Below are 21,202 nucleotides of genomic sequence, written 5' to 3'. Positions count from 1 at the left end.
GTCCAGTAACTGTGTGGGTGGGAGGTATGGAGCTGGGCATCGACGCTGGTCTGTAGTGACAAGTGGCTTTATTAGGTGCTAGTGCTAACGTCAAGTTCAAAGTCCAGGTCGTACAGTACATGACACTCCAGCAGCCATGTGGGGATTTTCCACATATTGAGTAATTCAACGTGTAAATGTACATGTCACAGCTTATTGACCAGATCACCTACATCATGTTGAGCCAAGCAGAAGACACGTGTAAAGTATAGTTTGTATTCCTGCAAAAAATATTAGTAATGGAAGAAGCAACTAAAGTTTAGGATTTCTATCATTTTGCAAAATGTATTTTCCAGTGAGTTTTTTATTTAAAAGTCCAGTTTAAGTTAGTTTTCTGGGTTCTTGTATCTGTATAAGCTTTTATGACATGTTAGAATGGGTGTCAGAATAATCAGCACTAGCTTGCAGTGTCGTTTCTAAATCTACGTTCTATTTTTAGTGATTACTCAAAATCTATTGCAAATATAAATGTTGACTGTTCAGTAACATACAGGTGACACACACTGAATGTAACGCTTTCAACAAATCCAAACAGACAAACCAACATCGCCCTTGCATGAGGATGCTGAGCATGATAGAAAAGGACAAAATAATTGGTTTTTGTTCGCCAACTTGCTGAGGAGTTGGGTAAAATGCAGACATGTACAGATACATACCCTGTGATCATAATGAGAGATGAATGTGAATTGCACAGTCTACCCATTCCTGGTACTCCCAGTATTTCATTAACTGAACCTGTTCAACAAGTATGAGTGTTTCTAATCACCGTGTCCAGGCCCATCAAAGGAACTACAGGTCCCATCATGTCCTACGTCTGCTGTGGTTGGCCCCCCGCCCCTAGTTGCTCTAAGGACCAGCTCTGCCTTGGAGCAACATGTGAACCATGTAATTATACACGTAATGTTATATAAATGACAGTGACTTGACCTTGATTAACACAAAAGGCCTATATTCAGGCATTTTCACAGTTCATGTTTGAGGTCTATTTGTTCACTTATAATAAAATAAACACGTTTAAGTGAGCCAAATATATTATTTGAATGTCTAAATATACGATATGGGTAAGATAATGTTGCTGAAAAAGATGTCTTTGTGATGGTCTTTAATGTGTTTATGTAGATTAGTGGTCTCAGTAAATAGTTTCCTTCCCACACGCATTGATGTTTGCAGTGTTTTCTCTGACAACTGTAAAATACTTCTACAGCATGCTTGACTTTCACACTCAGTGTGTCCAACATGTCTGTGCAGTGCTGCTGTGAGAGGGAGCAGCAATGTGTGTTAGCATGAGAATAGTGGTGTTTTCACTGATATGTCTATTCTCTAAATAAAGGGAGCAATGTACTTAACATAGAGGAGAGAAACTGAAACACAAGTTTTGGTCCTGTAACGTTAGTATCGGTATATTTAATGATATTATTTAAATATTTGAAAGCAGAATGGGAGGCAGAGTCTTAAGCTTTCAGCCCCCTCTTCTGTGGAACGAGCTTCCAGTTTTGGATTCAGGAGACAGACACCCTGTCCCTGAACCCTGGTTCAGCTGAAGGTTTCTTCTAGTTTAAAGGAAGATTTTCTTTCCACTATTGCAAAGGTGCTTGCACAGAGGTGGCCATCTGGCTGTATTAATATAGGGTCTTTACCTTAGGATACAAAATGGCTTGAGATCACTGTTGCTGTGATTTGGCACTGTATAAATAAGACTGAATTGAAAAATGAGTGATGGAGATCTAGCACTTCTATTTTTTTGAATGTTTAATTAAAGTATTAATGTTTGGGATAGTTAGAGCTTTGTCATCATGGAGCTGAACAACATGTGTGTGGTTAGATTTAGGCACCAAAATAATTGGTTAGGTTTCACAGAGATTATAGTTGAGGTTAAAATCCATTTTTCAATATAAACCACAGGCTAAGAAGACTAACTTCTTTTCAACAAGATTCTTCGTCTATGCTTTTTACTTGAATTGAAGGAAAAACATTTCAAAGCATTGGAGACTCTCCAAAGATATTCTGCAGGCAGAGTGGGAACATCGGGTGCGTACAGGGAGACGAAACACTAACATGCATTTGCAGTGAGGCCACACAATGCAGAAGTCAAGCTTCATGTATGTCACATCACATCCAGTGCCATTTTATAGGTATTAGTTTAATAACTCAGAAAGACAAAAAAAATCAATTATTAAACTTTGTTAAGTTTCATTTTCTCTGTGTGACACACATGTAAACACATTTGTAGTTCTAACATATTACGTTTGACTAAAGTCTTAATTATTAAACAAAATCAAATGTATATAAAAAAAGCACACAACCAAGATTTTCTGTCACCTGTCAAACATGAAACAGTCCATCTAATGTTTTATATTATTTAATCCAAAACTGAAAGAGACGTGTGGGCAAAAAGAAAAAAAAAGGTTCAAAACTCTATTTCCTGTAATAAATAAGGAGAGGATTATATATAGTGATTCCATATACTTAACCCGGCTTTTTTCTGTTACAAAATGACACTTGGTTCATTTTGAATGCCTACTGGGATGTCATTTTTACCAGTGACCAACAGTTTGCTGTGCTACAGATCAAGCCCATGTAACTCTGTGTGAAAGCCCTTACACTGTGGATTACTGGCTCTAACATTAATGGATGAAATATCTAAAACATGGACAACAGTGTTCCCTACATGAACAAACTTTCAAAGATCAGGGTCATCCCCCCTCAGGGTGTTGAATTCTTCCGGAGCTGAGTACTTGTCAGATCCCTGACCTGCTGTCTGGCGGAAGCCCGCTGCAATCTCATCAAAAGTGCAGCCCTTAGTTTCTGGAACCTTGAAGTAGGTGAAGACGAAGAAGCCGAGCAGCAAGATGGTGAAGATGATGAAGACGTAGGGGCCACAGAGTTGCTGGATTAAAGGGAAAGGCTCAATTCTGTTGTTGTTGCAGACAACAAGCTAATAATTACATTATATACATATGTGTGTGTGTGTGTGTGTGTGTGTGTGTGTGTGTGTGTGTGTGTGTGTGTGTGTGTGTGTGTGTGTGTGTGAATTGGAGCTATAGAAACTGAAATACAAATGGTCCGCAAGACACTCACAGAACAGGACTTTCCTAGACCGGTGCTGAGAGTGTATTGCTTGAATGCCAAATTTATTTGAAAAAAAAAATTGGCTCTTTGTTTTTTAAGGGCAGTCAATTCAAACTGAATTATGAATTCTGATTGGATCTTCTGTTGTTAGAGTGCATATTTACAGAGTTTTTATGTTCACCAGATTATACCTGTAGCCAACTGAGAGTCTGTTGTTGTCTAATCCATGGAGCAAAAGCACTCTATGAGTTGTACAACTGAAAATAGGAGCCCCAAAACAAACAAACAAAATTTTAAATAAAAGCTGTCTTACCTCAATGTACTGGAAGAACATCCCCACTAAGAAGTTGGCAGACCAATTGGAGAAACCAGCAACTGCAATGGCAGCAGGACGGGGCCCTTGGCTGAAGAGTTCAGCCACAATAAACCATGGGATGGGGCCAGGGCCAATTTCAAAAAAGGCTACAAAACTGAAGATGGCCACAATGCTAATGTAAGACATCCACTTTAGCTGGTCCTTAGAGCAAAGCATATCACAGAAAATGATCAGTTTCATGGTCTATTTTTTTACATGGTCAGATTTTTATTACTCTTGATCTACAGTAACATTGTAGCACTCCTACCCTTTTATTCAAAAGGCCTGCTTTCAGTAATGGTGACCACAAACACTTACCAACAATGCCATGGCCACGGTTAGAAAAACAGCTGAAACGGCCATTCCCATCAGACCGATGAGGTGAAGGGGTCTCCTGCCCATACGCTCCACCACAAACAACTACAAGACATACAGATGTTACAAAATGACAACATAAACCAAACATATTACCAGTATTCACAGTGGAGGTAATATCAATGGATCATAACTGTAATCCATTAAAAAAAAATTAATATTTAAAATGCCCCAAGGAAACCATCATAAAAACAGTAATATATAATCATCTACTGTTCAACAGTACTTAAAAAATCCCCCAAAATATATGGAATAAAACTTAAAACTCAGTGCAACATGATGTACCCACAACCCACGCAGCCAGTCCAGGCACTGGGAAAGATGGTAGCAGAGCTAGCCTCTATGCAGCAGAGTAGGTGGTGGTGAACCAGCACCAGCTCGAGATGCTACGTTCAGTCCAGTATTCTGTGTTGCTGAGAGGAACATATAGCGTTCTAGTAAGATGCCAAGGGGGTTCACGAGAGCCACAAGTGGACTTGGGCTTCACGCAAACCTTAATTCGCCAAACCACAGATAGGACATGTGATGCCTGTGCTGCGCTCAGTGACTCGAGGTCATCGGACACTGACTCCAGCATATAATGACTCCATTATATGTTATAATGTTACACATTAAAAGCACAAGATTGTGCCAGAACTTCTGTGATGCCATATTTCATTTAATAAAATCAGATTTCCTTTCTCTTATTCATTGGGTAGTTTCACTTGGTGTTGGCTCTCTCTGCGACACAGTGTCACTTCCTGTTCCCGTTGCAATGCACAGTGGTGTTTGTGTTGTTTATCTGTGTAGCCCGTTTCATTGAAACTTTTAGATAACATCTTATTTCATATTATCCATCCATCCATCCATCCATCCATCCATCCATCCATTAATCTTCTTCCACTTATCCGGGGCTGGGTCGCGGGGCAGCAGCCTAAGTAGAGAAGCCCAGACCTCCCTCAACCCCAGCCACCTCCTCTAGCTTGTCCGGGGGAACACTAAGGTGTTCCCTGGCCAGCCGAGAGATATAATCTCTCCAGTGTGTCTTGGGTGTGCACCGGGCCCGTCCCGGTGAGACATGCCTGGAACACCGCACCCAGGAGGCGCCCAGGAGCAATGTTCCCTCTAAACTGCGCGCGTGCGCAATTGCGCACTGCTGGCACGGTCTCTGTGCACAGAAAATCTGCGTTGCGCACTAAAAAAAAATCTAACCTGAATTGAAATTAAAATTAATACTTTAACAATTCTGTTTTGCAGTGTTAGTCAGTAAGTGACTGGCTGCTCCAGTATGGGATTAGAACGATGTCACCTTATCCCATAGTCCAGCCAATTACGCGATTCACATTCGTATATAGGCAGCTAATCAACTTCGTCTATGACAGCGTCCTTATGTGCCGACACCGGTGTTTTAGCTAGCAAAGCGGCGTGGCTGATGTGGAGTGAAGCCACATTAATGACAACGTGTACAACTATTGGAGATGTGAGCAGGACAGACGGAACAATTGACGGAAAAAGTGTTGACTTTATACCAGTTTTTAAATTGTGTTGATAGGCCACGTAAAACCAGAGATAAAAATATATGCAATGTTTGGTTTTCTTCCTGAATACTATCGTTGTTTATATTTACTGCGGGAAGAAACGGTCAAAGCCAAATCCAAGAAAACTCCCCACCCTTTCCTATTGGTCGTAAAATGTACCATGTCGACCAATCAGAAAATGTTATGGCAACATGGCACATAGTTGTTTAGGGAAGGGGAAGTTTTAGGAGTGACTGCGGTGTTTTGAGATGTGAGAGATTTGCGACATTTAGGGCAAATCTTGTGTAGTTAGTGTGTAGTGTAGTAAATAGTTTTGTTGTGTGTGTCAGAACAATACGACGACTACTGAATGTTACAGGTGTTACAGGAGTGATACATCTCCTGTTGTCAGGCCTGCAGGTATCAGGCTTTTGATGTTCTCCTTTATCTCATAGTGGACAGAAATTATTTTTGGAGTGGCACAAATAATTTGTGTGGCATCAAATTTGATGTAGAACAGCTGATTGTTCTGTAAATAGTTTAAAATGTTTATTTTAAAAAACGCCTTGGCTGCATTTTTAGGTAAACAGCTGCAAAAAACTTTGTTGTTTGCATAACTCAGTTACTTTTTTGAAGAAGTAACTATATAATTAATTGCCCAGCATTGCTCATTATATACTGTATTTTGCAGACAGAGAGTTACAGGACTCTCTCCCAGACCACAGACTCATAATACAAGTCAGAGCTTTATAAAAAAAACAAAACAAGAAAGAAAGTTTTGTTTTCAAAATTGGAGTTCAAGTTATTTTTACTTGTAATAGTGTTAACATACTACACAGGTCATGAACAAGATTTTTTTTTAAATTCTCATTGTAAGTGGGCTAAAGCAGTTAATTAAAAGTAGTCTAACATAAATGTAAATGCTGTAATTTGATTATTTTAATAAACCATGTAACTTGGATGGATTCGATGCTGGCGTGACCACAGTGCACACGTCTAATGTTGCTCACAGTGGTCCAAGGGACCGCTCAGGGAGTTAGTTAAATTAGAGGGAACATTGCCCAGGAGGCATCCTTGTCAGATGCCCGAACCACCTCAACTGGCTTCTTTCAATGTGGAGGAGCAGCGGCTCTACTCTGAGCCCCTCTCTGGTGACTGAACTTCTCACCCTATCCCTAAGGGAGAAATCAGGCACCCTTCAGAATAAGCTAATTTCCGCTGCTTGTATCCGCGATATCATTCTTTCGGTCACTACCCACAGCTCCTGACCATAGGTGAGGGTAGGGGCGTAGATCGACCGGTAAATTGAGAGCTTCGCTTTTACGCTCAGCTCTCTCTTCACCACAACAGACCGGTACAGCGTCTGCATCACTGCAGCCGCAGCACCAATCCATCTGTTGATCTCCAGTTCCCTTCTTCCCTTCTTAAAAATGGGGACCACCACCCCGGTCTGCAGTCCAGGAGTACTGCCCCTGATCTCCACACAACATTGCAGGGGCGTGGCAGCCAGGACAGCCCTACAACATCCAGAGCCTTCAGGAACTCAGGGCGGACCTCATGCACACCAGGGGCTCTGCCACTAAGGAGTTGTTTAACTGCCTCAGTGACCTCACCCCCCAAAATTTGCAGGTCATCCCCCTCATCCCCAGACTCTGCTTCCTCCTTGTAAGACATGTCAGTGGGATTGAGGAGTTCCTTGAAGTATTCCTTCCACCGCCCAACAATTTTCGCAGTCGAAGTCAGTAGCGCTCCAGTACCGCATACAGCCTCCTGAGTCGCCTGACGGTTTGCCAGGATCTCTTCGAGGCAGTCTGAAAGTCTCTTTCCATGGCCTCTTCGAACTCCTCCCACACCTGAGTATTTGCTTCAGCCACTGCCGGAGCCACATTCCGCTTGTCCTATTGGGCTAGCCAAGCCCAATAGGACTCCTTCTTCAGCCTGGTGGCTCCCTTCACCTCTGGTGTCCACCATTTGGTTCAGGGGTTACAACGACAGGCACCAACCACCTTGCGGCCACGGCACAGTTAGCACAGCCTGCTAGGCGTTCACAGCACACCCTCACTATACGTTTAGGTGCACCGGGTCTGTCCAGTGTTCTCCCCCGTCGTCTAATCCAACTCACCACCAGGTGGTGTTCAGTTGACAGCTCAGCCCCTCTCTTTACCCGAGTGTCGAGAACATATGGCCGCAGCTCTGGTGATATGATTACAAAATTGATCATCAACCTGCAGCCTAGAGCGTCCTGGTGCCACGTGCACTTTGGACACTCTTATGTTCGAACATGGTGTTCGTTATGGCCAAACTGTGGTTTGCACAGAAGTGCAATAACAAAACATCACTTGGGTTCAGATCACGCCCCTCCAGTTCTCGCTGTCGTTACCCACGTGAGCATTGAAGTCCCCCATTAGGACAACAGGCGGAGCATCTTCCAGCACCCCACCCAGGGACTCTAAAAAGGCTGGGTACTCTGAGCTGCCACTCAGCGCATAAGCGCAGATTACAGTCAGGACCTGTTCCCCGACCCAAAGGTGCAGGGAACAAACCCTCTCATCCACCTGGAGGAACCCCAACATACAGGCAGTAAGCCAAGGAGATATTAAAATACCCATCCCAGCCCGCCGCCTCTCGCCAGGGGCAACTCCAGACTGAGACAGAGTCCAGCCCCTCTCCAGGAGACTGGTTCCAGAGCCCAAGCCATGCGTTGAGGTGAGCCTGACTATATCTAGCCAGGAACTTTCAACCTCACGCACTAACTCAGGCTCCTTCCCCACCAGAGAGGTGACATTCCATGTCCCAAATGCCAGTCTTGGATCAGTCCACCAGGGCCTCCACTCCTGGCTGCCGCCCACCACACAATGCACCCGACCCCTATGGCGCCTCCTGCGGGTGGTGGACTTGCAGGAGGATGGCGCCTTTAAATAACATGTATTATTATTATTATTATTATTATTATTATTATTATTATTATTATTATTATTATTATTATTATTATTATTAGTTTAATCTTCATGTGCCTTATTCAAAGCACACTCTCTGTTGAATCTATCTAATATTCACAGTATTCATTCACTGTGACTTTAGGGATTTGTCAGCTTAGCTTAGTTCATAACCAACTAGCTAGCTGCACTTTCCTGCTCAGTGTGTTACATGTTTAGGTACTCAGCCTTCCTTAGTGTAAATGATACATTTAATAAATGTAGCCAGTTTACAGCTCTGGAGGCTAAAAAGAACACCGCGGTATACCAAAATCTTTTCTCTTCCTTAATCATTTTCCCCAGCTATCCACCTGGTACTGGTTTAGGTCTTCCACGAGAATTCCTTCCTCCTGTGTGTTTTTCCAACATTGCTCAGTATTAGCTCTTCATGGGTCTGCTCTTGTACTACTGTTCCCATGCAGCTGGGACTGTACCCTGGATAGGTCTTTGGGGGACAGGCTATTTATTCTTTTGACCTCTGGTATTTTGTTTGGCAGTTTATAGATCCTCAGTTATGTACAGTTATGTATCTTATTCATACAGGACCTGTCTCTAATGATACTGTTGCACACCTCTGTTAGCCGCCTACCCTCCGACCGAGATTCTCTCATTCTGGAATATAAAATTACCCTCTCGTCCCTGTAGGCAGTCTATCCTTAAGGCCTGGGTCCTCTACCAGAGGCCTGGGAGCTTATGCAGTATTTTAGCTGTTCCTAGGATATATATAGGATATATATATGTATATATACATAGAGCTTATTTTTTTGTTTCAACTTGTTCTTTTGCAACTTACAGAAACAACTGTGAATGCAGTGTTGACCACTCCTGTGCCGATAGTTGCATAGACAGGCTGGGACACGCCTGCTCGCTCAAAGATCATAGTTGAGTAGTAGAACACCTACAGAAGATGACAGACACAAGACACAGGTGCGATACTTGCACTTTATATCTTTCTGTGCATGAATTTCTTCTCTACACCTTGCACTTCAACTCGAATGCACTGTTAATGAATAATGATTTCAAGAACATGAGTTATGACTAATCATTTTAGTAGTAGTAGTAGTACAGTAGTAGCGCAGTAGTTCATGTTACTAAATAGGATCTCATTACTTAATGGTCGTTAAAGTTATTGTTCAGGTCATTTGTAATCTATGTAGCTTAAGAGATGTAAAACATTTTATCTTATACCCTTTGTTTTATACTCTATGGCATTCACTACAATAGAATGCACAAGTTCTCTTTTGCTCATTTGACTTACAGCATTGATACCAGACAGTTGCTGTGACAGCTGCAGCATGATGGCAACAAAGATGGGCTGGCGGTACACGGGGGAGCGGAAAAGTTCAGGGATGGTCACCTCCTTTTCCTTCATCATCTGCTGGCTCTCCTCCTTCATCTCCTCCATTTCCTCACTCACTTCATCAGTACCCCGTAGTTTAATTAGGACTGGAAGACAGTAGTTATATCTATGATGTTATGTTACAACTGTCTAGCAGTATATTAGATGGTTTTGGCAGAAATTGTGTGGATAAAAGAAGATTTATTTGTGTAACTTCAGATATAGGTGTTGTTTACAATGAGTCTCTATTGTGTATTTGAGTGTCTGAACGTGAATGTGTCTATGTGTGTATTCTTCTGTGTTTATTCTAATGAATAGCAATTTTTAGTTTTAGACATTGGGAGTCAGGACATTTGAGAACATGCCTGCCTCTTTGTACTGTAATCTATAATCCCCAAATGTTCCTGTCTGATTGCATTTGATTTTTTCTTCGTCTCTCATGACAGTGTGTTCATCTTACCGCCGCGGGCTTTGTTCTCCTCGTTGCAGTTGATGAGGAGGTATCGGGGGCTCTCAGGACAGAGAGGCAACAGGACACATTGCAGCACAGATGGTAGCAGAGTAAAACCCAGTAGGAGGGGCCATAGGGATGCATTCCCCATGATGGATTCAAGTCCAAAAATCTAAACAATGTATACAATACACTCCTTATTTGAAAGCCCCTTTCAGACTTGGAATATGCACAACAGTAAATTAGTAACGACATCAAATGCTTGAAGTGTCAGCATTTATATATTTTTTAAAAATTAAATTCCCCTCTCGTCCCTGCGGGCGGTCTATCCTTCAAACTCGGGTCCTCTACGAGAGGCCGGGGAGCTTGAGGGTCCTGCACAGTATCTTAGCTGTTTCTGGGTCAGTGCTCTTCTGGATAGAGATCTCCAGTGTATTTCCTGGGATCTGCTGGAGCCACTCGCCTAGCTCGGGAGTGACTGCATGTAGTGCTCTGATTACCACTGGGACCACATCTTCTCCAGCTCTTCTCTGAGCCCTTGGTACTTCTCAAGCTTCTTGTGTTCCTTCTTCTTAATCTTGCTGTCATTTGGTATCTCTACGTCTATCACTACGGCTGTCTTCTTCTGCTTGTCCACTGAGTTCCTGATGAAGACTTTTAGGGTCCTGTTGATCTTGTATAGTTCCAGGATCCAGGTATGGGGCATCGAGTCATAGGGCTTCTTGTAATCAATCCTGGCAGTGCATAGGTTGGTCAGTCTTGCAGTCTTGGCTGACTGCTCGGCCTACCAGTAGCTGGTAGTTTGTGCCTCTGGTATTCTTACCAATTCCTTTCTCTGCCCTGCTAATGTATTGACCCATGTGCCTATCCAGCTTAGCCACTATGATGCCTGACAAGAACCCCCATGTGGTACTGAGGCAGGTTATTGGCTGGTAATTGGATGGGACCGGTTTCTTCTGGGGGTATTTGAGGATCAGGACTGTCCGGCCTTCGGTTAGCCGTTCTGGGTGTCTCTCATCCACTAGCAACTGGTTCATTTCTGCTGCCAGACGCTTGTGGAGTGCAGTCAGCTTCTTCAGCCAGTAGGCGTGAACTATGTCGGGGCCTGGTGCTGTCTGACTCTTCATATTGGAGATCCTTTCTTGGATGTCTGCCAGTGTGATGGTTACTGGACCCTGTTCAGGGAGGTTGCTGTGGTCTACTCTTAGATCCACTAGCCACTGAGCATTGCTGCTATGTGTTGCGTCCTTTTCCCATATGCTCTTCCAGTATTGTCCCATCTCCAGCCTTGGTGGTGCTGTTCTACTGTTTACCTGGAAGTTACTAAAATTATCTACAGTATAGTTGTGTCTTATCCTGTAGAAACTGCAGTGTTGTCAATGCGTTGCCAGGCCTTCACTGCAGCTGCCTTGTTTGTTGGCATCTGTGCCTTCATTTTGTCTTCATTAACTGAAAAGCACAATCTATTGGATTGAAATCAGGTGACTCTCTTGGTCATAGCGAATACAGTTTCTTTGCCTTGAATAACACTTGGGTGGCTTTTGCGGTCTACACTGCGAAACAATGCACGTGGATAATGAATATTTTTACAGCATTTGGCTGAATGTGAGCAGAGTATAGCCCTGTAACACTGGACTCTCCTGTGGTGGTGTGCAGAGTGTACAGAGGCAAAAATCACAAAAAATATGTCATTATCTAGGAACTTATGAAAGTGATTATACGCAATCTTATTAATCAACTGTTACTCAAACTGGTAAATGGTGGGAGTATTTGTGGTTAAAAATGTAAGGCTCTCACCTGTGCCATGAGAATGCCGATCACTACACCAAGCTGATGCAGCGTTCCTAATGCTCCCCGGAGAGATGTGGGTGAGATTTCCTCAATGTACATGGGCACAAAACCAGTGGACAGGCCAGAATAGACACCCACAATTAAACGTCCAATAATGAGCATCTCAAAGGAAGCAGCCAATTTGGAGAATCCCATAAATATTGCAGAAATGAATGCAAGCACATTGGCCATGAGCATGGAGTTCCTCCTTTAAAAAATAATTTACCATAAATGCTCTTTAATAAGAAAACTGTAAAAAAAAATTAATTTTTAAATTTAATTTAAAAAAAAAATGGATGTATATAGATCTTGTTAGCAACGGAGAGAGTCATACCTGCCAAAGCGGTTAACAAAGAGACCGACAGAAAAGGAGCCAAACATCCCTCCCACAGAGAAGATGGCCACAGAGAGAGACCACAGAGCTGTTAGAGTGGTCTGAGGGATGGGCTCTGAAAACCTGCTGCTCCATGTCTCATTGTAGAAGCTCTCAATGATCTAAAACATAAAACAGTACGCAGTAACAGTCTTATTGTAAGACACATAAAGACAGATTAAAGTAAAGTGAAGTAGCTCTTATGTACACAACAGCACTTTAATCCCAACTTTTGCTTAGTGACCCTTAGTGATTTAATACTTTACGCTCAGGGTGAAATACGAAGACAAATATTGGATACACTGCGTTGTCATTTAATTTCCAGAGTCTAATATTTCCAACTCTTTCAGACTTCATGACTTGGGTGGTCTTTAACTTTCTCTCCAGAACTTTCATCAACAGGTCATATGTAAGAGTAATACAGTCAGTCATTATCCTTCTGATACCATTCTAACTTGGTGAACATGATACCTCATACGCATGTATGTAGCTACATTTATGTCACGGCCTGCAAAGGCAGACCGTGTGGAGTGTGTGAGGAGGACTAGGTGCAGACACAGATGAGGAGCCAAAACTAAACTTGAACAAAAAGCGAGCCTTTATTTTGGGGTTGAAACTCACAAACATAAAACACAACAAACAAAATGAGGGAAAATCTAAACACACACTGGGAAAACCATGACTTTTACTATGACTGAAACAAGATAATGACTATGAGAACTGTGACATGATGGAGGTAACGCAGAACACAGACACAGAACAAAGGAAGACAGAGGACTTAAACACACACATAAGGTTATTAGGGGAAATGGAGGCACATGGGAAAACAGCTGACAAGAATGAACCTAATGATGCCACAGTGGAAGTGAAACTAAAACAATGAACATGGACCCCAAGACCCCCTCAAAGTAAAACAGGAACCATAAAAAGACGCAGACATGACATGACAGATTAGATACACTAACCAATAAGGGAGACTAAAACACAGGGGTGAGCCACAAGGGGAACCTGATAAACCATGAACTGTAACCTAGGTGTGACAGAATTTAGCTAGATAAGCTGAAATGAAGAACACAAATGAATAACAAAATACAAAGAAACTCACAAACACTGGGACCCAGTGACAATTTAAAGATGATTTTTCTTCAGCCTTAACCTCCTAAGACCCAAAGTCTTCCACAGCATGCATTTTTAATTTCTTTTTGATATTTGGGCATATTGGGGCCCGATGAATGTAAAAACAAAGAATTACCAGATTTTTTTTTTTTACCTGATTTTTGTTTCTAAGAAAAATGAGAGCCACAAATGAGGATATTCGTTTAAAATTTCGATAGAACAGTGGCAGTATAATGTCCTCGCAAGTGGATATCAGGCCCTTGTAGAGCAAAATTGAGTATTTTGGTCTAAATAACCCAAAATGTGATGTCCAAATATGTGGACGCAGGGTTCTAGGAGGTTAAAGCAGTTCTGGCTAAATGTCAGGTAACTCAGGAGGGGTGCTCTACTCACACTGTATAGTATAGTATAGAATTTGTAGGTGGAGCCAAGTGGCAGAAGGCTTCTACTTTGGTAGAAGCCTTCTACAGGATCTTGTGGCTACTTTTTGTAGATGACATGGTTCTCTTGCCTTAACCAGGTGGTGGCTTGAAGCAGTGGGAAAGAGAATCAGCACCTCCAAATGTAACTCCATGGTTCTCAGCAGGAAAAGGGTAGAATGCCCACTCAGGGTCGGGAAGTTGTTGGCTCATGTGGAGAAGTTTAAGTATTTCTGGTTCTTGGTCACATGTAAGGGGGGAGGTAATGAGATTCCACGCCACTGCAGATTTGAGTGCTTTACTGGTCTTTTGAGATGAAGAGCGCTGAGTAAAGCTGTCAATTTACCGGTCACTCTATGTCCCTACTCTCACTGATGGCATCAAGCTCTGGGTAATGACCGATAGAATCGGATTGCAGATACACACAGTAAAAATTAGTTTTCTGCAATCAGCGTTAGAGATAAGGTGAGAAGTTCAGTCATTCAGGAGGGACCCAGAGTGTAACATGGTAAACTAATGTGCCTGTATTAATTCATCTCCATATTATTGTGTGAAGTTGCACTGGGTTGGGAGTGTGTGTGTGTGTGTGTGTGTGTCACATTTCTGGTGAGCCAATGGCTGTAGTGTGGTTGGACTACTAGGCAGGTGTAATTGATTGCACTGATACACTGGTCTACTTATAGCCCACACTACAAACACTGCCGTGTCATTTTGTCTCTCTGTGCAGGTATGTAATGTGATGAAACCTGATATATTTGGGATTGATGGGTTTTGTGCTATGAATTATATAGTGGAGGTGTTATTTTGTCTCTCTGTGCAGGCCAGGGCCTATTATATGCCACAGCTTAAAGGCAGCTGAGTTGCAGAGGCTGGAGTGACCACTGGCTATCTACTTGCAGGGTGGTGGGTCTCAGAGGACAACTGCTAACCCTGTTGAAGTCATCGTGTGGAGTGCTACTGGCATTGTGATTTCATAAAAATGTTCTTTTAAGTCATCGGAACTTTTCACTATGTGTTAACAGCATTTAACACTGATGCGTTTGTTTGAGATGGGCCTGTTTAAGCCACATAAATTAATACATGTGAAAACAGTAAATATAACACATAGATTCAGCTTCAAAACCTTAACTGAAAAAAAAGAGTTGATCTTTATCAGTGAAACTAACTACTGTATCGCTATTCTAATTCCATTTGTTCTCACACATTTTCAAATATGTATATTTTTTCCTCCTTTACATTCTTCATTCAGACAATGAAACTCTCACATTTTGAGGAGCATTGATGACGCCAGTATTGTAGCCAAACTGAAGCGAGCCAATCACAGCTGTCCCTACTGTGATCATCAGCTGGGGCGTCACCTATTGTTATAAGACAGAAAGAGAAGATTGATAATTACTGTTGGAAGAGGAAAAATCCCTTTTTAATCATGTTACAACCCTCCTAAAACTGTGTGTGGGTAAAAAGATCAAATTTGGAGCTCTCTTGAAGCTATTTTTTATTCTAATAACTTTATCACTTGATAACATTCATTTCTCTCGATCATTTTGATTCATGCAAAAGTTACATTTTCTTTTGATATTTTGTAGTTATGTAGCACTTTATTTCTCTAGCTGCAAACCTCGTTCATGCATCAGCACAGCATTTTCAATATATGCCTTTGCTTTGTCTAAGATTCACACACTCACTGATGGATGGATTGTGGAAACATGGTGTACAGTATCTTGCCCAGGAGCAAGGGATCAAAGCATCAATCTTCCATTTAGAAGAAAACCTGCACTACCTTGACTGGTTAAGTCAAGTTTTACCAGGCTGCTACTCATTTTCCCTTACTCTCTTGGAAACAGAAATCAGCAACAGCTGATTGCTCTGACTGTTGTGGTACCCAGAATGAGGATCGTAATCCTGGAGGAACTTCATAGCAAACAATGAGATGTCAATCGAGCTGTTTCAGCAAGCATCATCAGGAATGTGAGGTGTATATTTAACAAAATGGACAAACTTAGTGAGCTGATCAAACCCCAGAGAGCACATCAGAGTGACAGAAGTGTTTCATGGAGGACTGAAGTATTGCAGTTAGATGCTGACACACTCAGACATGGCTTCAAGACTTTTTAGGTGAACAAAGAGGTTATTTTGCACTATAAGAAGAAATGCAGAAGAATTGCACTGTAGTTCTAATTGAAATATTGTGTAAACTTTGAATGGATGGATGCAGGTTGTTTATCGTTGATGGATTGATCCCTGATGCATCGATTGGCATGTGTAAATATATCTATTGATCTGGTTAGTTAAGTAGCAGAGGGGGTGGTTAATCAGGTTCAGCTACTTTGGTGTTAATGAAATTAACAACAGGTGCACTAGAGGGGCAGCACTGAGACAACTCCCAAAATATGAATACATCTGTCCCTCTTCATATTTTCTGACTATTTTTGATTAGTTTTACATTTGCCTAGGGTCAGTGCAACCACTGGTAGCATGAGGCAATACCTGGACCCCACAGAGGTTGAACAGGCAGTTCACCTCCTCCAGGATGGTACAAACAAGGCAAACAAGGTTTGCTGTGTCTCCCTGAACAGACTCAAGAGCATACAGGGGAGCTGGACATGTTCATAGAAGGTAAAAACCCATCAGCAGTACTGGTATCTGCCTCTTTCTGCAAGCAGGAACTGGGTGAGTGCTGCCATAGTCCTACAAAATGACCACCAGAAGGCCAGTAATGTCTCCCACCAACCAGTGACTTCATGTGGGTGGCCTGTGGGCTTGACATCCTATAATGGGCCCTGTGCCCACTGCCTGGTACCATGCAGCCCAGCTGGCATTTGACACAGAATACCCGAACTGGCAGGTCCACCACTGGTGCCGTGTTCTTTCTCACTTTGATTTGTTTTCTCTGATCTCATCCATCTGTAGGCTGATACTTTTACCTTCCATTTAACAATATGACATCCTCTGTTTCTTGACTTGTTTTCAAAGTGTTATCAGTGTAGATGAAAGCATTGTATCATTGTGTATGTGACAGGGTGAAGGAAAGAAATTAAAAATAATAGTAATTATAATAAAGTTTATTTTATATAGTTTATATGTATTTGTGTGCTTGCTCTTTCATTTGCAGTGCTATAGCTTCTAAACTAACTATTATTATAGCTAAGCCTGTAATAAAATTAAAGTCTAATCCCTGTCATGTCAGGAGTGCTGCTTCCAGGGGCGGAGCGTGGGGGTGGCTTACTGGGCTTAAGCCCGGGTTGTTTTGTCAGAAGCCCGGGGTCTTTTGGAGTGTAATTTTTTCATAGTTAGATGCCTGGCTGACAACTGTATAAAACAAAAAGTACACACAATATTCGAAGCACATAGTGCACACTGTGGGAATTTACGACTGTGCGTGAATCCCCCCTGATATTGGTATGATCCGAGCTCAGGCACTAAGCGACTGAGCGAGAGGGCGGGGCAGCTGCTGCCTGTGAGTGCGCTGTTGGAGAAACGGAGCCAGCCATACTAAGGAGAGTTTAAGTTTGACCAGGTACCAAAGCAAATCATTCGTACCGTACAAATAATGTAAATATGACGGTGTATCACGAAAGATTGATATCAAACTGATCACTTGACCAATATTACGTTACTTGCTCTTCAAGTGAATCAACAAATGGCGAAATGAAAAGCCAAACAAAAAAAAATTCTGTTTCTTTAGAGAGTCTTAGCTTACATGTGTGTTTATTTCATATTTTCAGTTGTTACCCTCCACGGCTAAATAAATCGGTTTCAGTAATGCACTGATATACAAGAATGGACATAAGGGGCTTCTTTCAAAGAAAAAACTCTGATAGTATTTTATATATTATGCTTTGTATGTTGTTCAGTATATTTCTATGCAAAACAAGAGGAACTTCAATACACAGCAGTATATTCACAGTTTAAACCAGATATTTACATACACTTTATGGAAAACACAAGAACAATTTTTTACTGTACAACATCAATTTAGAGTAAACTTGTTTTGTTTTGGATAAATAAATATTGAAATATCTTTTGAATAAGTTAAATGTCAGAATAAAGAGAGACAGAGCTGTCTATTTTTTATCACTTTCATCAAATTTAGGAGTACATATACACTAAGTTTATTGTTAATTAATAAGAAACTCCAGACGATTCCATTCTGAGCTGAAGAAGCTTCTGATAGGTTAGTAGAGTCCATGTGAGTAAATTGGTGGCACACCTGTGGATGCATATAAGGCAAAACACAGAGCCTGTTTCTTTGAAATGGGAAAATTAAGAGATATCAACCAAAACACCAGAAAAAGAACTGTGGAGCTCCATAAGTGTGGCTCAATTATGAATACAATTTGGTGCCATTTACAATTAAGACATACAGATAGTTTCTCTCTTTACTCTTAAAGTTAACAAATATGTTATTGATAAATAATATATTTATCAATCTAAAAAAAAATAAACATTTAGTCTGATTTGATGTTACAATTAAAAAAGTGTTTGTGTTTTGATCTGAAGAGTGTGTAAATATCTGGTTTCAACTGTATATTTGATGATTGTCAGCACAAAGAGGGAGAGAGAGGAACAGAGAGGGAGATGGAGAATGAGGACAGAACAGAGATGGAACAAGAGCAGGTGAGACACACATGTTAGTCAAATGGTTGTTTACCAAAAGTATCACCGTATCATAGGTACTCATGTATCTCGTACCTAGTGTTTCTTTTTAGGTTTACTATTTTTGAAATTCTACATTTATTAAGTTATGCAGGCTTGTTTGCACAACAAGGCTAAATAATTATATAAACTTTTCTCAATCTAAATAGTGTACTTTGGCAGAATTAAAAAAATAAGTGTAGTGCAGGTCTATGATGATTTTTAGTGCTACTATCATCTAGTTCTGATTGTGGTTCTGTCTTGGTTAAGTCCTCAGTAATCCTGATTTTGAACTGTTGTAGTCCTGTTTTAATTCCGGATCAGTTCTGGGTCTGGTTGAATTGGGGTTTAGTCCTCGTGTCTTGATTAGGGATGGGTATCGAAAACCGGTTCTTGTTGAGAACCGGTTCCCACTGTTTCAATTCCTTGGAATTGTTTGCCATTTTTGCAAACGATTCCCTTATCGATTCCAGTCGCCCCGAATGACGTCATCACGTTGCGGACCGTCATTTACCTGGCAGGAAACACGACGCCTAAGCGGCTTAAACGCTCAAAAGTTTGGTTATACTTTACGAGAACAGATGACAACAGGGCAACTTGCAATACTTGCAAAGTAGATATTTCATTTAAGGGAGGAAACACTACGAATATGCAAAAGCATTTGCTCACAAAACACGCGATAACCTTAAATGGATGTCGTGATTTTAATTCTGCTCCGGACTCGTGAATCTCAACCCAGCAGCAGCGGTAACGTTTGCACGTCCTCTCCCGTTAATGCGGCAGGTAAATAATCAACTAACAGTGCATATTATGTTAGCGCGATCTGCCTTATTACAAAACCTGCCATTACTGTGCATTTAGGTGACCATGATGAGAGAGACAGACAGTCTGGCTGGCGCTCGCTGGCAGTTGTCGCTGCAGTCTACCGGTAGCGTCTCCTTTCAGGCCAGGATAGACGAATGTCACCGAGCAGTGACTAAGTTTGTGGTGAAAGGCTTGCACCCATTTGCTACAGCAGATGCCCCCGATTTTCGGTAAGTGAATGTGTTTAATTGTAGGCAGGGACATTACTGGATATTCTTGTGTAATTGCTACAGAATAATTTATGTTATACTTTGTTATTGCTACAGAAGAATATTTATTTTATTGTTTTACATTTACAATTTTTTCCCCGGGGACCCTGTGACACCCCATTGAAGAGCCATAGGCTGGATCTCTTAAGATCTCACTGTTGGGTTTGTAAGGCCATGTTACTGCTAAATTTCTATCTTGTTCAAAGAGAAGATATAAAACAAAGTTCTAAGCTAATCGACCTTAGTGTTCTCCTTTTTTTAAAAAAAGAATCGATAAGAGAATCGATAAAGAATCGAATCGTTAAACAGAATCGAAAATGGAATCGGAATCGTGAAAATCTTATAAATACCCATCCCTAGTCTTGATACAGCCCCGACTTTGTTCTGCCTTGCTGCTTAATTAAAAAACTAGTTTAAGGTGTCCTGCATATGTGATATATATTTTTCCCTATATGAAGTCATTCTTTGTTGAACAAAACTCAAAACAGAGCCAATTAATCTTTCAGTCATTTCTAACACCCCCCCCCCAAAAAAAAAAAAAAATCCCACATGCATACTACCCTTTAGGGCTAAGCCCCGGGTGTTTCAAATGTCTGGCTCCGCCTCTGGCTGCTTCTGCTGTACAGTCAAATACATCAGCATATATAGTACGAATGTACACAGGTCCTATGATGTGTAACACAACTTTACACAAAATTGCATGGCATGCTGTATAAAAGTGTTTAAATACTTAAACGCAGACCATCTTAAAAAACTACTAATCCACATATTAATGCATCAATTTTACTTCTTTACTGATAGTTTAAGACTGATCAAACTTTATTATTTTACATAAATTTTGAATCACTTGTTGTAAAACAGTGTTTATGCAAAACATTTGTAAGACAAAGACTAAAATTATCTTCTGTTGCTACTATCTCACAGTGTAATACGAAAATGGAAGCACTGCTTACGGCTGTAAGAAAAGGAGTAGAAGTCCTGACTGTGCTGCTGAATTTAGGTCAAACACACCATTAAAACATCCTAATTTTTGTATCTGAAGTTATTGTTTCACTCACTATGACATGGTGTCTGCTGTGAAAACGTGCTGCCACATAATGGATTAAACACTGGAGCCTTTTAATTGTATTCCTGACCTATTTATTTTTTCAACAAACAAAATCTTCATCCTGTATGAATCAAGCAGCAGTTACCTTGCCACTGCACTCCATGGCAGCCCACAAAATCCAAAATCCGGATTGTCAGTAATCAGTCAGGTAATTTACTATCTACAATAAAATAGTGCTCATGCTGTTGCCTACTAGACTTGAGTCTTACATCAGTGTAAACAAATCTTTTTCAGTTCCTTCCTCCATTCACCTGCAGCAGTAAGCAGCTTAGTGACGTCAGCACTAAGTGGATCTTAATGAGCTGCTGAGGTCCCAGCAAAGCAGCACTATCATGATGTTGACATCCTAGGGCTGAAGTCTCAGAGCTGTAATACATTCACTGACTGATTTAGTCTTAGATGCATTTAATAAGTTAAAATATGAAATTATTCACACAGTTTTTTCAATGTACATCTTCTTATAGATGATTAAAAAAATGCAAATACAAATTAAATTAAAAAAAAAAACCCTAGTGGGGGTTGTCTCTTAAGAGGATTGTTGGCCCACTA

The 21,202-nt window shown here is 41.2% G+C and overlaps 1 protein-coding gene across 1 annotated transcript; it reads right to left on the bottom strand.

Moving 5' to 3' along the window:
• Positions 1-15: 15 nt before the first annotated feature.
• Positions 16-20,856, bottom strand: LOC146364411 (solute carrier family 2, facilitated glucose transporter member 1-like). Its single transcript, XM_084916049.1, has 10 exons — positions 20,739-20,856; positions 15,103-15,195; positions 12,264-12,424; positions 11,897-12,137; positions 10,109-10,271; positions 9,568-9,755; positions 9,103-9,207; positions 3,782-3,883; positions 3,422-3,625; positions 16-2,926 (listed from the first exon to the last, which is right to left on the bottom strand). Exons 1-10 carry the CDS (start codon positions 20,754-20,756, stop codon positions 2,720-2,722), a joined length of 1,482 nt encoding a protein of 493 aa, XP_084772175.1. The 5' UTR covers positions 20,757-20,856; the 3' UTR covers positions 16-2,719.
• Positions 20,857-21,202: the final 346 nt, after the last annotated feature.

Source organism: Perissodus microlepis, chromosome 20, assembly GCF_051167445.1.
Source record: "Perissodus microlepis isolate ML-2025 ecotype Zambia chromosome 20, ASM5116744v1, whole genome shotgun sequence".
Lineage (NCBI taxonomy): Eukaryota > Metazoa > Chordata > Actinopteri > Cichliformes > Cichlidae > Perissodus > Perissodus microlepis.
Note: the sequence above shows the minus strand (reverse complement) of the source record. Positions and strands in the feature narration are given on the sequence as shown.